Genomic DNA, 16,669 nt, shown 5'->3' with positions numbered 1-16,669 from the left:
TAACTAAATTTGCAGTCTGCTACCTGGTCTCCTTACCCTTGGATATTATGCAATCATCCAGTAGTATTACATTGTGCAAGAACGCCCACGAGTGTGTAGATTAAAAAAAAAATGTTACTTGCACAACCTGGTTATAAAAGCAACCTCAAGTCACCCATATCCATCATAAAACACAATGCTGTCTAGCAGAATACAAAAATATGAACTGTTTGCAATGTTAAGTGTCTTAAAAGCTATTTTCAAATTACAGCCACTGTATGGACCAGATGACCGAATGGAAGAAATAATTGATCTTCAGTAGGTCACTGTGACCTGTGCTAAGATACCACTGGCAGACTTGTCTCAGGGTAAACACATGACATGTGAAATAAACWGACTTTTTCCAGATAACATTGTTTTTTTACTATCCTGGGAACACACTGCCCTTGCACTTTATACAAACTTGGCATTTGTTCACATGTTAAACCACAAGAGGCTTGMATGTTAAGGGACTTAAAAGCTATTCTCAAATTACAGCCACAGTACCAGATGACATTGGAACACTGCCTCTTGGAGCAATATCAATGGAATGTAGGCTAGAGTTTCTGTAGAAAACGACAACAGCAACACTTCTCGTATAGACTGAGCTCTGACGCATGAATGTGATTCATTTAAGTGTCTGGATATGAAGGATCACAGACAGACAGACACACAAGCACAGGCACACATTCACACAACACTGACAGAGACCTCACTATACGATATTATCACAATACTTAGGTGCCGATACGATATGTATTGCGAGTCTCACAATGCTTTCAATTCTATATGTACTGCGATTCCATACTGTGATTTTATTGCGATTCGATGTTCCAAACATATTGCTCACCATCTGACTGCTGCATAGGGACAAGAGAGAGCCACGAGAAAACAAGTTTTGATCAGTCATGGAAATATAACTGGTGAAATCAAATGGGCTCCTTATTTAAAAAGATGATGGAGAACAAGCTATGAAGGAGAAATACTGGAGTTTTTGTGCAGGTACAGCAAACTAGCTAAAACAATAATATTGTGAAATTGTATTGCGAAATTGTCAAATTTATATGATACGATATATCGGCAAAAATATCCCAATTCCACCCCATCACTACACACACACACACATACACACACACACACACATTTACGAGAGGTTGAGACATCTGTAATACTGTATGGGTTTTATTTTATTGACATACATATTCATTATAGACTCTGCATTCCTTTTAGAATATAAACCTAGTTTTAACCTAGCTATTCAACTTTTACACAAACATTTAACAAGGACTAAACCACATAGCTCCAAAATCTATACCAAAATTCTGCCAAGAACAGTCTTGCCCATTCCAATTGTGGTTTAAAGGTTGCAGGACACGAGACCTCTACGGTGTATGTCTGCAGGCCTATGTTTGGGTTTTAAGGCACTGATATAACCAGAAACGATTCTCAAGATAAGTGGGACTTTGACAAATAAAACATAACAAAACAAATATGACACACCACCACACACTTGTAGGCAGTACGCACTCTCTCAAAAACACTCCTTCATTACAGACACACATTATTTCATATAAGCATGCACTCTGAGTTAGAGATGCATCTAAGCTACATTAGTTGACAGCGAGGCTAATCCTTATGACTGATCTTTGACAAGCACAGGTATAGTGTTGTTGCTGGGTCCAGAGAAATGCTTTGCCTGGAGGGGTTCGTACATCAACATCATAGTCATCGTCAGGCTTTGGTTTTAGTTCTCCCCATGCTGTACTCAGCTCTGTGCTTGGTGCTTGTTGCTTTCATTCTACAATCTACGCTTCAATGTTTCTAAAACAAGCACCAGAGAGAGTCGACGGAATACAGCACAGGAGCCATTGCAATCACATATGATCTCCAAATCWAGGACATAACAAATTGTACATAGAAGCAAACACATTTGTCAAAAAGCAAAGGATTCTAACTAAACGGGACAATCCACTAAGGCCTGAAACTATGCTGCTAGTCATGGAGGGAGAAGTGCATTGGTCAAGTAGTATCAAGTAAGACATCCCCTTCCCCTACAATGAGACACTATCATTGTCTTGCTCAACATTTCTCTAACACATCTGGAAGGACTTTAAAGGTGATTTTATTTCCTTGATGGAGAAAGGTGTCCCAACAGTTCACTCCAAACATCTCACATTTTTCTCATCGCCAACCATTTACCGCTTGCTATTTTACAAAAAAAAGCCATAACAACAAATACTGTGTTTATAATGTATAGATAGAAAAACAATATTTAAAAAGTCAGCAGTAAAAATGGCCCCATTCCTAGTGCAGGGGTGCAGTAAAACAATTGAACATGAAGACAGTACTTAACTCAAGAAACTCCGCAAATAATACTCTTGACTGCCCTGCATCTAACACACATAAACAAAAAGCTATAATAATTAACATATGAGTAAATTCAGCAACAGCACAGGGCCTTATCAAGAATGGAAGAAGAGTGAAGTATTTTTTCTCTCTCTCTTTCCTTCACACCCTCCTTCTTTAGGCATCTTAGGCCTCCTTCTTTAGGCATCTTAGGCCTCCTTTGTGCTGGCCTTCATCTTCTCCACTGTTTCCTGTTTTTGAAAGAGAGAGAGAGAGAAAGCATATGTGGGAGGAGAGTGTTAAATATTGTCATGAGAAGAATAATTGTATGCCATGTAGCCATAGTTAGATAGTTACAAATAAATAGCCACACTCAATAGCCCATTTTACTCTACACAGTGTCGAGGATGACTGTCCCTTAGTTCCTCTTGTGTAGGGATCTCTACCGGTTCTTAACTGCAATATTGGCTAACTTTTTTGTATTAATAAATTCACCCCACAGGGCTGTAAATTGTTGTTGGATGTTGGAAGATATTCTGTTTGAGGACAGAGTACATGAACTCGCTGACTCTGCTATTGTGGAGAGCCAGAACTGCTCCCTCGTGAATTTAACTAAAGCAATACACACACGCACACGCACACGCACACACACACACACACACACACACACACACACACACACACACACACACACACACCTGTCTCTTATACACATCTAGATGTGTATAAGAGACAGCCCACACACACACACACACACAAGTCACACGGTCTACACAAGGATAGTCATCAATAAAGCACAACTCGCCCAACTCTTTATAGACAGATTCCAGAGCTACCCCATATGTCTGGGGAGATTGGAGAGCGGCCCGGTCTGTCCCTTGAAGTTTGACCCCCCGTTGCTGACCTGGTGCTTGTTGAGCTCGGCCACACGGAGGCTCCATTCCTCCTCGGCCATCTCCTGCCCTGCCTCCCCGGTCTCCTCGACGACCGCTGTCTTATCTAAGAAAGAGATGCAAAGGAAGAAAGAATTACAGGATCAATTGGAGAGAGAGAAAGACAGGTGTTGAGTCCTTATCTGTAAGCCCAGTATGTGGTTCAGGTGACTTGTAGATGAGCCAGTGTGTCTATACAGGTGTGCTGGTGTGCCTATCCTCACCATTGCAGGTCATGGCGGTGCAGACCCAGTTGCCGCAGGCACACACACAGCGGTTACACTCCACCTGTGTCTCAGCCCCATCCTTATAGGTCTCATCCTCCAGAGCACACTCTGCAGAAGAGGGGGGCACATGGAATTTAGTGTCTCGCATACACACCATATCTAACAATAATGTCTGTTGAAATGACCAGAAATGATTAAATATCCTCTGTTTTACTTGAATCGGTTAGTTCTAGATGTCTAAATAAAACATTTAGCGCAGTTGAGTAGTGCTGTAGTCCGCAGCAGAAAGAGAGCACTAGAGCGATATATAGTGTGCGTACAGTATGTTAAAGCACTCTATTATCTATGACCTTGGCTCTGGTGAGGCCCCAGGGTAGGCTCTGTGTTCCGGACTGGAATGTCTGCTGCTGCCTGCTGCAGCTGTGAGTGAAGTCATAGGGCTCTCTCCTAGAACCGCTCTTCCTATCACACTGAACTTTCCCCTACATCATTAATGCACAACTTCTGATCAACTTAGTGCAGCACAAAAGACCAAGAAAAAATACAGTTGTCTGTAAATAAATCACATTGAGATGTTTTTGTTGCAGTGAATTTCAAGTATGTTAGGGTGAGTTACAGTGAATTTCAAGTATGTTAGGGTGAGTTACAGTGAATTTCAAGTATGTTAGGGTGAGTTACAGTGAATTTCAAGTATGTTAGGGTGAGTTACAGTGAATTTGCCTATGGTTGTGGTGAATGAATTCGCTATTTTGATTAACAAATGTACATCCCATGCACTATAAACACATACTGCATGCTGACTGCATGTGTCTAAGAGTGAACTGAGAAAAAAACATGTGTGGTGTCAGCAGTGGTGTGCAGTGTTGTCATCATTGAGTCAACGGTCATGTGACTGGGAGCTCACTCTTCTCAGGTGGGTTGAAGCCGGGCTTCAGGCAGTTGAGGAACTCATCGAAGCTCAGCTTCCAGTCAGTGTTCTCATCGGACATCTCGATCAGGGCATCCACACACAGGCTCCTGGGAAGAGCAGAGAGAAACACACACAGGTTCACATTCACTGCCTGTACTCATAGCTAAGTACAGTGCATTCGGAAAGTATTCAGACCCCTTGACTTTTTCCACATTTTGTTACGTTACAGCCTTATACAATACCCCATAATATCAAAGGCAAAAACGGTTTTGAATTTTTTTGCAAATAAATAAATAGAAATACCTTATTTACATAAGTATTCAGACCCTTTGCTGTGAGACTCGAAATTGAGCTCAGGTGCATCCTGTTTCTATTGATCATGAGATCTTTCTACACCTTGATTGGAGTCTACCTGTGGTAAATTCAATTGATTGGGCATGATTTGGAAAGGCACACACCTGTCTATATAAGGTCCCACAGTTGACAGTGCATTTCAGAGCAAAAACCAAGCCATGAGGTTGAGGGATTTGTCCGTAGAGCTCCGAGACAGGATTGTGTTGAGGCACAGATCTGGGGAAGGGTATCAATCAAAAAAAATCTGCAGCATTGACGATCCCCAAGAACACAGTGGCCTCCATCATTCTTAAATGGAAGAAGTTTAGAACTACTAAGACTCTTCCTAGAGCTGGCCGCAAACTGAGAAATCAGGGGAGAAGGGCCTTGGTCAGGGAGGAGACCAATAGCCCGATGGTCACTCTGACAGAGCTCTAGAGTTCCTCTGTGGAGATGGGAGAACCTTCCAGAGGTACAACCATCTCTGCATTACTCCACCAATCAGGCATTTATGGTAGATTGGCCAGACGGAAGCCCCTCCTSAGTAAAAGGCACATAACAGCCTGCTTGGAGTCTGCCAAAAGGCATCTAAAAGACTCTCAGACCATGACAAACAAGATTTTCTGGTCTGATGAAACTAAGATTGAACTCTTTGGCCTGAATGCCAGGCGTCACATCTGGAGGAAACCTACGGTGAAGCATGGTGGTGGCAGTATCATGAGACTAATCAGGATTGAGGGAAACATGAACAGAGCAAAGTGCAGTGAGATCCTTGATGAAAACCCACTCCAGAGTGCACATGACCTCAGACTGGGGCAAAGGTTCTGAATACTTAAGTAAATGTGAAATTTCAGTGTTTTTTATTATATAAATTAGCTAAAAAAWAAATAAAAAAAATGTTCTTTGTGTGTAGATTGATGAGGGGGAAAAACAATTGAATCAATTTTAGAATAAGGCTTTAACGTGACAAAATGTGGAAAAATTCAAGGGGTCTGAATATGTTGCGAATGCTCTGTATAGCTGTTGAGATGGTTATTGGGCATAGTGTCTGACTGTTCTGGGTGTCTGATAAAGTGAAGTTAATGGAATGTTTTGCCCACAGAATATTATTTTCAATGCTTCATTTGTAGGACCAAGAGTTTTTCCCAGTCAATTCACATGGCCTGTAAAAACTCAGGGCCCTACTCATGTGTGGGCAATAGAAGTGGCTGATTACATCAGCTTCTTACATCAGCTTCTTATCTCCAAACCTGCAGAAGCATTGCAACACTTCTCAAGTGAGCAGCACAGTGGAAACCCAGGCTCTGATCATGTACAGAACAGGTGTCTGTGAGGTTAAGATCACCCACAGGAGGCCTGGGTCACACAAGGTTCAAGGCAGAGAGAGGGACAGTAGGGCTTAATATAGCACCAGCTCCTCAGAAAACCTCTACTGTACAGCTGAGAATATGATATTGATACTGTATATGATATAAGTACTTTATAGGTACACACATATACAGTACATTTACGGTATGTTATGTACATGGCTCAAATTTACACCACACGTAGACAGGCTGCAAACATTATATGATGATCTATGAGAAAGTGTGAATTACCTGTTTTGTAAAGTGTCATATTTTTCTGTCTACTGAGCTAAAAATATATACAGTATATAAAAAATAATATAAACAGCACCAGTCAAAAGTTTGGACACACCTACTCATTCAAGGGTTTTTCTTTATATTTACTATTTTCTACATTGTAGAATAACAGTGAAGACATTCAAACTATGAAATAACACATACGGAATTATGTAGTAATCAAAAAAGTGTTCAACAAATCAAAATATATTTTATATTTGAGATTCTTCAAAGTAGACACCCTTTGACCTTGATGACAGCTTTGCACACTCTTGGCATTCTCTCAACCAGCTTCACCTGAAATGCTTTTCAAACAGTCTTGAAGGAGTTGCCACATACGCTGAGCAGTTGTTGGCGACGTTTCCTTCACCCTGTGGTCCAACTCATCCGAAACCATCTCAACTGGGTTGAGGTCGGGTGATTATGGAGATGAGGTCATCTGATGCAGCACTCCATCACTCTCCTTCTTGGTCAAATAGCCTTTACACAGCCTGGAGGTGTGTTGGGTCATTGTCCTGTTGAAAAATAAATGATAGTCCCACTAAGCGTAAACCAGATGGGATGGCATATCGCTGCAGAATACTGTGGTAGCCATGCTGGTTAAGTGTGCCTTGAATTCTAAATAAATCACTGACAGTGTCACCAGCAAAGCATCTCACAAAGACACAGCGGTTGGAACCAAAAATCTCAAAGGACAGATTTACACCGGTCTAATGTCCATTGCTCGTGTTTCTTGGCCAAGCAAGTCTCTTCTTCTTAATGGTGTCCATTAGTACTGGTTTCTTTGCAGCAATTCGACCATGATGGCATGATTCACGCAGTCTCCTCTAAACAGTTGATGTTGAGATGTGTCTGTTACTTGAACTCTACGATGCATTTATTTCGCTTGATGGTTTTTGCGACTGCACTTGAATGGAGGACTGTAGTTTCACTTTGTTTATTTGAGCTGTTCTTGCCATAATATGGACTTGGTCTTCTGTATACCACACCTACCTTGTCACAACACAACTGATTGGCTCAAACGCATTAAGAAGAAAATAAATTCCACAAGGCACACCTGTTAATTGAGATGTATTCCAGGTGAGTTCCTCATGAAGCTGGTTGAGAGAATGCCAAGATTGTGCAAAGCTATCATCAAGACAAAGGGTGGCTACTTTGAAGAATCTCAAATTTAAAATACACTTTTTTGGTTGCTACATGATTCCATATGTGTTATTTCATAGTTGTGATGTCTTCACTATTATTCTACAATGTGGAAAATAGTAAAAATAAAGAAAAACCCTTGAATAAGTAGGTGTGTCCAAACTTTTGACTGATAATGYATATATATATATACAAATAAATGTGAAATAGCATGCACACAAGTACACACACACACTGACCTGAGCAGCTTGTTGCTCTCCTGGTCTGCGTATGACTGCATGTCCACGTTGGAGTCATTATGTTGGATGAACTTAAGGAGCTCTGAGGAGTCCAGCTGGGAGTCACCATTGTCGTAGTTCTACACACACACACACACACACGCACACGCACACAGACAGAAACTAGCAGAGTTAGTAGGAGTAGAGAATAGAAGAGTGTCATGGGCCTCTGTAGGCCAATATAAAATCATAAAAGTGAATAATAACCAGAAAACCTAATAACTGATATGACCAGAAGAAAAGTGAGAGTGGGGGGGATTGGGTATAATAATAAATATATTTTAGCCTTTAAGCATAACCCAACCCCCCCCACACTCTCACTTTTCTTCTGGTCATATCAGTTCCWCTCTCAATCATTTTCTAAATATCTCCCTCTACCTGATAAAAACTCTGCTTCCAAGACTGCTAATCCACAGTGAACTTTGCACTTTGAGACTGTCTGTGGCGGTCATCACCAGTGGTCATCGGTCGCCTGACAACCCTACACTGTAAAGGGGTTGAAGTGAATTTGACAGTAACTTACAGACATCTATCGGTAAGTAAGACACTGTATTTCATAGTGCAGTATACCTACTGTAATCTAAATAAAATAGTAAAGCAAGTACTGTGTAATGACATAGTTAAATACATCCAATGTACTGTATTGAAATGTAAAAAAGTAAATGSTACCGTAATCATAATGAACTAACGAATGAAAGTCATTGTGGGGGAGATTTCACAGTATTTTACTGGAATTACATGGAATTGGTGAAAGGTTGGCTGCAAGGTAATGTATTTACACAGTACAGCATATCAATTAATATTTGGTGTTTTATATCACTTCCACTTCAAGAGGCCTTAAACAAAGGCTTCCAAACTGGCAGCAATTACTTGGCAAAACAGACCACAGGTTTAAGACTTGCCACTGCACTCTATCCCTTCTACATTTTAAATTGATGGGGCACTATAAACTCATGAGTTAAATTGGTACAGCACTCACATTAACGGRTTCAACAAATAAGGCATCTTGCAAAGGGCACCTCAAAAAACAACAATACCATGCACCCATTAGTGATCAAAATGTGTTTTGCACTCCAAAATTAAGGTACAGTACTGGTTTCTGTAGGGTGGAATTACAGTACCATTTGAAATACAGCAACTATTTTCCGCCCACTACATTTTCCCACAATGCATCATCATTTACAGTATGCTGCAGTATAATGCTTTCACAGTATTTTACAGTTGATAATACCCAGAATTACAGTATAAGTTATAGTTTTCCATTACAGTGTAGAGCCGTCCTCTAATTAAAGCTTCTTGAAGGGATAAATCTTTAACAGTCATAGAGTTATATTCTATAGAGAGATTGACAGACATACTGTATATATATATATATATATATATATATATATATATACTGTATATTTACTGGCTAACGTTAGTATTCAGCTAACCACGGTTTGTGGTCATCAGCTATCCTTTAGCTCGAAAAGCTATCGCCAGTTTTGTACAACGCGACTCAGACCAGAACATACCGGACCTATTTGTCTCTACCGACATTATCGACATTATCTGCCCGAGGGAGTTATCCAACTGGCCCCTCCGTCGCAACGTTACCTGAACGCCCATCGGACAATTTTTCTTGGGTCACTATAACTATATCTATTTTGCCAATTGGATTGATCCCCTCTACCACACGGAACCCCACTAATCTACCGTCGGAAACGCATGAGGTGGCTAAAAACAGACCTCCATCCTATGCTAGCTTGCTACCGATGGCCCGGCTAGCTGTCTGAATCGCCGTGACCCCAACCAACCTCACTACTCACTGGACCCTTATGATCACTCGGCTAAGCATGCCTCCCCTTAATGTAAATATGCCTTGTCCATTTCTGTTCTGGTTAGTGTTTATTGGCTTATTTCACTGTAGAGCCTCTAGCCCTGCTCATTATACCTCATCCAACCTTTCAGTTCCACCACCCACACATGCGATGACATCACCTAGTTTTAATGATGTTTCTAGAGACAATATCTCTCTCATCATCACTCAATACCTAGGTTTACCTCCACTGTATTCACATCCTACCATACCTTTGTCTGTACATTATACCTTGAAGCTATTTTATCGCCCCAGAAACCTCCTTTTACTCTCTGTTCCGGACGTTCTAGACGACCAATTCTCATAGCTTTTAGCCGTACCCTTATCCTACTCCTCCTCTGTTCCTCTGGTGATGTAGAGGTGAATCCAGGCCCTGCAGTGCCTAGCTCCACTCCTATTCCCCAGGCACTCTCTTTTGATGACTTCTGTAACCGTAGTAGCCTTGGTTTCATGCATGTTAACATTAGAAGCCTCCTCCCTAAGTTTGTTTTATCACTGCTTTAGCATACTCTGCCAACCCGGATGTTCTAGCCATGTCTGATCCTGGCTTAGGAAGACCACCCAAAAATTCAGAAATCTCCATTCCTAACTACAACATTTTCAGACAAGAATAGAACGGCCAAAGGGGGCGGTGTTGCAACTCTACTGCAAAGATAGCCCTGCAGAGTTCTGTCCTACTATCCAGTCTGTACCCAGCAATTTGAACTTCTACTTTTAAAAACCACCCCTCTAAAAACAAGTCTCTCACCGTTGCCGCCTGCTATAGACCACCCTCTGCCCCAGCTGTGCTCTGGGACACCATATGTGAACTGATTGCCCCCATCTATCTTCAGAGCTCGTGCTGCTAGGCGACCTAAACTGGAACATGCTTAACATCCCAGCCATCCTACAATCTAAGCTTGATGCCCTCAATCTCACACAAATTATCAATGAACCTACCAGGTACACCCCCAAAGCCGTAAACACGGGCACCCTCATAGATATCATCATAACTAACTTGCCCTCTAAACACACCTCTGCTGTTTTCAACCAAGATCTCAGCGATCACTGCCTCATTGCCTGCATCCGTAATGGGGCAGCGGTCAAACGACCTCCACTCATCACTGTCAAAACGCTCCCCTGAAACACCTTCAGCGAGCAGGCTTTCTAATCGACCTGGCCGGTATCCTGGAAGGATATTGATCTCATCCCGTCAGTAGAGGATGCCTGTTTTTTTTTTTTTTAAATGCCTTCCTCACCATCTTAAATAAGCATGCCCCATTCAAGAAATTTAGAACCAGGAACAGATATAGCCCTTGGTTCTCTCCAGACCTAACTGCCCTTAACCAACACAAAAACATCCTATGGCGTTCTGCATTAGCATCGAACAGCCCCCGTGATATGCAACTTTTCAGGGAAGCTAGAAACCAATATACACAGGCAGTTAGAAAAGCCAAGGCTAACTTTTTCAAGCAGAAATTTGCTTCCTGCAACACAAACTCAAAAAAGTTCTGGGACACTGTAAAGTCCATGGAGAATAAGAACACCTCCTCCCAGCTGCCCACTGCACTGAGGACAGGAAACACTGTCACCACCGATAAATCCACTATAATTGAGAATTTCAATAAGCATTTTTCTAAGGCTGGCCATGCTTTCCACCTGGCTACCCCTACCCCGGTCAACAGCACTGCACCCCCCACAGCAACTCGCCCAAGCCTTCCCCATTTCTCCTTCTCCCAAATTCAGTCAGCTGATGTTCTGAAAGAGTTGCAAAATCTGGACCCCTGCAAATCAGCCGGGCTAGACAATCTTAACCCTTTCTTTCTAAAATTATCCTCTGAAATTGTTGCAACCCCTATTACTAGCCTGTTCAACCTCTCTTTCGTGTCGTCTGAGATTCCCAAAGATTGGAAAGCAGCTGCGGTCATCCCCCTCTTTAAAGGGGGGGACACTCTTGACCCAAACTGCTACAGACCTATATCTATCCTACCCTGCCTTACTAAGGTCTTTGAAAGCCAAGTCAACAAACAGATTACCGACCATTTCGAATCCCACCATACCTTCTCCGCTATGCAATCTGGTTTCAGAGCTGGTCATGGGTGCACCTCAGCCATGCTCAAGGTCCTAAACGATATCCTAACCACCATCGATAAGAAACAATACTGTGCAGCAGTATTCATTGACCTGGCCAAGGCTTTCGACTCTGTCAATCACCACATGCTCATCGGCAGACTCGATAGCCTTGGTTTCTCAAATGATTGCCTCGCCTGGTTCACCAACTACTTCTCTGATAGAGTTCAGTGTGTCAAATCGGAGGGCCTGTTGTCCGGGCCTCTGGCAGTCTATGTGGGGGTGCCACAGGGTTCAATTCTCTGTATACATCAATGATGTTGCTCTTGCTGCTGGTGAGTATCTGATCCACCTCTACGCAGACGACACCATTCTGTATACTTCTGGCCCTTCTTTGGACACTGTGTTAACAACCCTCCAGACGAGCTTCAATGCAATACAACTCTCCTTCCGTGGCCTCCAATTGCTCTTAAATACAAGTAAAACTAAATGCATGCTCTTCAACCGATCGCTGCCTGCACCTGCTCGCCCATCCAACATCACTACTCTGGACGGTGTTGACTTAGAATATGTGGACAACTACAAATACCTGGGTGTCTGGTTAGACTGTAAACTCTCCTTCCAGACTCACATCAAACATCTCCAATCCAAAGWTAAATCTAGAATTGGCTTCCTATTTCACAACAAAGCATCCTTCACTCATGCTGCCAAACATACCCTTGTAAAACTGACCATCCTACCGATCCTCGACTTCGGCGATGTCATTTACAAAATAGCCTCCAATACCCTACTCAATAAAATGGATGCAGTCTATCACAGTGCCATCCGTTTTGTCCACCAAAAGCCCCATATACAACCCACCACTGCTACGTACCCTCGTTGGCTGGCCCTCGCTTCATACTTGTCACCAACCCACTGGCTCCAGGTCATCTACAAGACCCTGCCTAGTAAAGTCCCCCCTTATCTCAGCTCGCTGTCAACCATAAGCAGCACCCACCTGTAGCACGCGCTCCAGCAGGTATATCTCTCTGGTCACCCCCAAAACCAATTCTTCCTTTGGCTTCCTCTCCTTCCAGTTCTCTGCTGCCAATGACTGGAACAACTACAAAAATCTCTGAAACTGTAAACACTTAATCTCCCTCACTAGCTTTAAGCACCAGCTGTCAGAGCAGCTCACAGATTACTGCACCTGTACATAGCCCATCTATAATTTAGCCCCAAACAACTACTCTCCCCCTACTGTATTTATTTATTTTGCTCCTTTGCACCTCTACTTTTGCACATTCTTCCACTGCAAAAATCTACCATTCCAGTGTTTAACTTGCTATATTGTATTTACTTCGCCACCATGGCCTTTTTTGCCTTTACCTCCCTTATCTCACTTCATTTGCTCACATTGTATATAGATATTTTTCACTGTATTATTGACTGTATGTTTGTTTTACTCCATGTGTAACTCTGTGTTGTGTATTGTCGAACTGCTTTGCTTTATCTTGGCCAGGTCGCAATTAAATGAAACTTGTTCTCAACTTGCCTACCTGGTTAAATAAAGGTGAAAAAAAAATATAAATATATAAAGAAGAGCAGAGACTACAGTGCATTCGGAAAGTATTCAGACCTCTTGACCTTTTACACATTTTGTTACATTACAGCCTTATTCTAAAATGTATAGTTTTTTTACCCCTGATCAATCTTCACACAATGTTCAAGTCAGGGCTCTGGCTGTGCCACTCAAGGACATTCAGAGACTTTTCCCGAAGCCACTCCTGCGTTGTCTTGGCTGTGTGCTTAGGGTCGTTGTCCTGTTGGAAGGTGAAACTTCGCCCCTGTCAGAGGTCCTGAGCGCTCTGGGGCAGGTTTTCATCAAGGATCTCTCTGTACTTTGCTCCGTTCATCTTTGCCTCTGACTAATCTCCCAGTCCCTGCCGCTGAAAAACATCCCCACAGCATGATGCTGCCACCACCATGCTTCATCGTACGGATGGTGCCAGGTCTCCTCCAGACGTGACGCTTGGCATTCAGGCCAAAAAGTTCAATCTTGGTTTCATCAGACCAGAGAATTTTGTTTATCATGGTCTAAGAGTCTTAAGGTGCCTTTTGGCAAACTCCAAGAGGGCTGTCATGTGCCTTTTACTGAGGAGTGGCTTCCGTCCGGCCACTCTACCATAAATGCCTGATTGGTGGAGTGCTGCAGAGATGGTTGTTCTTCTGGAAGGTTCTCCCATCTCCACAGAGGAACTCTGGAGCTCTGTCAGAGTGAACAACGGTCACATCCCTGACCAAGACCCTTCTCCCCCGATTGCTAAGTTTGGCCGGGCGGCCAGCTCTAGGAAGAGTCTTGGTGGTTCCAAACTTCTTCCATTTAAGAATGATGGAGGCCACTGTGTTCTTGGGGACCTTCAATGCTGCAGAAATGGTTTGGTACCCTTCCCCATATCCGTGCCTCGACACAATCCTGTCTCAGAGTTCTACGGACAATTCCTTCGACATCATGGCTTGGTTTATGCTCTGACATGCACTGTCAACTGTGGGACCTTATATAGACAGGTTTTATTTACCACAGGTGGACTCCAATCAAGTTGTAGAAGCATCTCAAGGATGATCAAAGGAAACAGGATGCACCTGAGCTCAATTTCGAGTCTCATAGCAAAGGGTCTGAATACTTATGTAAATAAGGTATTTCTGTTTTTTATTTTTAATACATTTCAAAAAAGCTGTAATCGCTTTGTCATTATGGGGTATTGTGTGTAGATTGCTGAGGAATTTATTTTATTCAATCCATTTTAGAATAAGGCTGTAATGTAACAAAATGTGGAAAAAGTCAAGGGGTCTGAATACATTCCGAACACACTGTATACTAAAGGCTCCATTATATCACTGTGCTCTGTCTCTGTGGAGAGTTAATGGAACTCTCAGACAAATGAGGCACATAGAGGAGACTGGAGGAGACAGGAGAACAATGGTGTTTTGATATCACATGAATCTTTCTCATGTTTCCATGTGTGTAGAAGAAACAGTAACCAGTGGAGATAAATTAAACTTTTCTGAACATTGACGGCAATTCCTCTTTAAGGCCCTCTCTGAGCCAATGGGAGAGTGGCAGGGCCAGGGGTCCTTCACCACAGGATGAGGACGGTCATTAAGGAGAGTTACGTCTGTCCACTAACATGACTGAGATGGCTGTCACATAAATGATCAGGCTTTGGTAGCTTTGATGATTTAGGGTGGAAAGGAAGAGAGGGTGGATGAAGGGATGGATAGAGGGATAGAGGTTACTCTCGGAGTGTTTAGATCAGCACACTGCCAGTCTGAGATGGTAAGGGAATGAAGATGGGGGGTATGTGAGYAGTGATATGGGGTGGTGGGTACAGGAGACCATAGGCTGGCCAGTGTGAGAGAGGGGCTGAAGGTTAAGGGGTGTCCCTCCTGTGAAGAACCAATAGTGTCCAGTCACCTCTCCTAGTTGTAACAGCTGATGACAAATGCTATGTGCTACGTGGAAGGTGAAGACAACTTTTATCAGTGTGACTAATTCATTTTCCATAGGGTCCAAAACATATGATCTGTGTACAAAACATGTCTCAAGTGCATAGTTTCGGACTTCATAGAACAGATATCACAACTGAAACGCTTGTTTGACACAGACACCTCGCTCTTCTCTCTCTTTCTGCTACCTCTCTTCTCTCTCTCTCTCTCTCTCTCTCTCTTCTCTCTCTCTCTCTCTCTCTCTCTCTCTCTCTCTGTCTCTCTCTCTGTGTTCTCTCTCTCGTACTCTCTCTCTCTCTCTCTCTCTCTCTCTCTCTCTCTTCTCTCTCCTCTCTCCCTCGTCTCTCTCTCTCTCTTCTCTCTCTCTCTCTCGCGCTCTCTCTCTCTGTGTCTCTCTCTCGTCTCTCTCTCTCTCGCGCTGTCTTTGTCGTCCTGCAGAGAAGAAAGCAGAGCATGCAGCGCAGCCCGGGTGAGTGAGGTGACTTGGGAGATCTTGTGCTCTGAGCCAATAAGAGCTCTGTATCTCAGCTCTTATTTCCTCTCAGTCCTGTATGGAGCTTTATCAAACATAGTACACCTCTCTCATAGCAAGTGTTCTACTGATCTCTTATTGCATTAGTGATAAGCACTCTTCAGTTAAATGATTGGAGTGTGCAGGGTTAGAGCCAGGACTGTACATTTGGGCACATAATGAGCTGGGAGGTACTGGTGTGCTCTGACAGAACAGGATTGTGTGCATTCCCTTTATCATACTAGAGAGTGTCAAAATGGCTAAAGTACCTGTTAGATTGTGGATTTTGACTGTCACATATCTCTCTCTCTCTCTCTCTCTCTCTCTCTCTCCTCTCTCTCTCCTCTCTCTCTCTCGTCTCCTTCTCTCTCGTCTCTCTCACCTTCCCCTTCTCTCTCTCTCTCTCTCTCTCTCATCTCTCTCTCTCTCTCTCTCTGGCTATGTCCCCTCTCTCTTCTCTCTCTCTCATCACTCGCACACCCCTTTCTCTCTTCTCTCTCTCTTTCTCAACCCTCTCTTCGTTCTCTCTATTCTCTCTCTTTCTCTCTTCTTCTCTCTCTCTTCTCCTCTCTCCTCTCTCTCTCTCTCTCTCACACAATCTTCAACTCCCCTCTCTCTCACCCCCTCTTTCCTTCTCTATCTCTTCACTGTCTCTCCAGTGGTGTGTTATGTAGCAGATCGTAATGAGTTGAGGCATCGTGTGATCCAGTGGCTGCAGACTGAGGTGGTTCCAGACGGTGGTTTTGTCAAAGGCTCCAACTTCACTGAAATCCTGGTGAAATCTTCAAGGTGTGTGTTGTGTGTGTGTGTGTGTGTGTGTGTGTGTGTGTGTGTGTGTGTGTGTTGTGTGTGTGTGTGTGTGTGTGTGTGTGTGTGTGTGTGTGTGTGTGTGTGGTGTGTGTGTGTGTGTTGTGTGTGTGTGTGGTGTGTGTGTGTGTGTGTGTGTGTGTGTTGTG

The 16,669-nt window shown here is 43.0% G+C and overlaps 1 protein-coding gene across 1 annotated transcript in view; it reads right to left on the bottom strand.

Annotated features, from left to right (window-relative positions):
* Positions 1-1,184: 1,184 nt before the first annotated feature.
* Positions 1,185-16,669, bottom strand: part of LOC111979163 (follistatin-related protein 1) — a 60,454-nt gene continuing 44,969 nt past the window's right edge. The window contains exons 5-10 of the mRNA XM_070446325.1: positions 12,714-12,799; positions 7,771-7,889; positions 4,428-4,540; positions 3,521-3,631; positions 3,269-3,363; positions 1,185-2,615 (exon numbers count right to left, since the gene is read on the bottom strand). Of these exons, the coding sequence (XP_070302426.1) occupies positions 2,574-2,615; positions 3,269-3,363; positions 3,521-3,631; positions 4,428-4,540; positions 7,771-7,889; positions 12,714-12,799 (566 nt within the window). The 3' untranslated portion in view covers positions 1,185-2,573. The remainder of the gene's footprint in view (positions 2,616-3,268; positions 3,364-3,520; positions 3,632-4,427; positions 4,541-7,770; positions 7,890-12,713; positions 12,800-16,669) is intronic.

This window comes from Salvelinus sp. IW2-2015, linkage group LG2 (assembly GCF_002910315.2).
Source record: "Salvelinus sp. IW2-2015 linkage group LG2, ASM291031v2, whole genome shotgun sequence".
Lineage (NCBI taxonomy): Eukaryota > Metazoa > Chordata > Actinopteri > Salmoniformes > Salmonidae > Salvelinus > Salvelinus sp. IW2-2015.
This window is presented reverse-complemented; position numbering and strand designations above follow the sequence as displayed.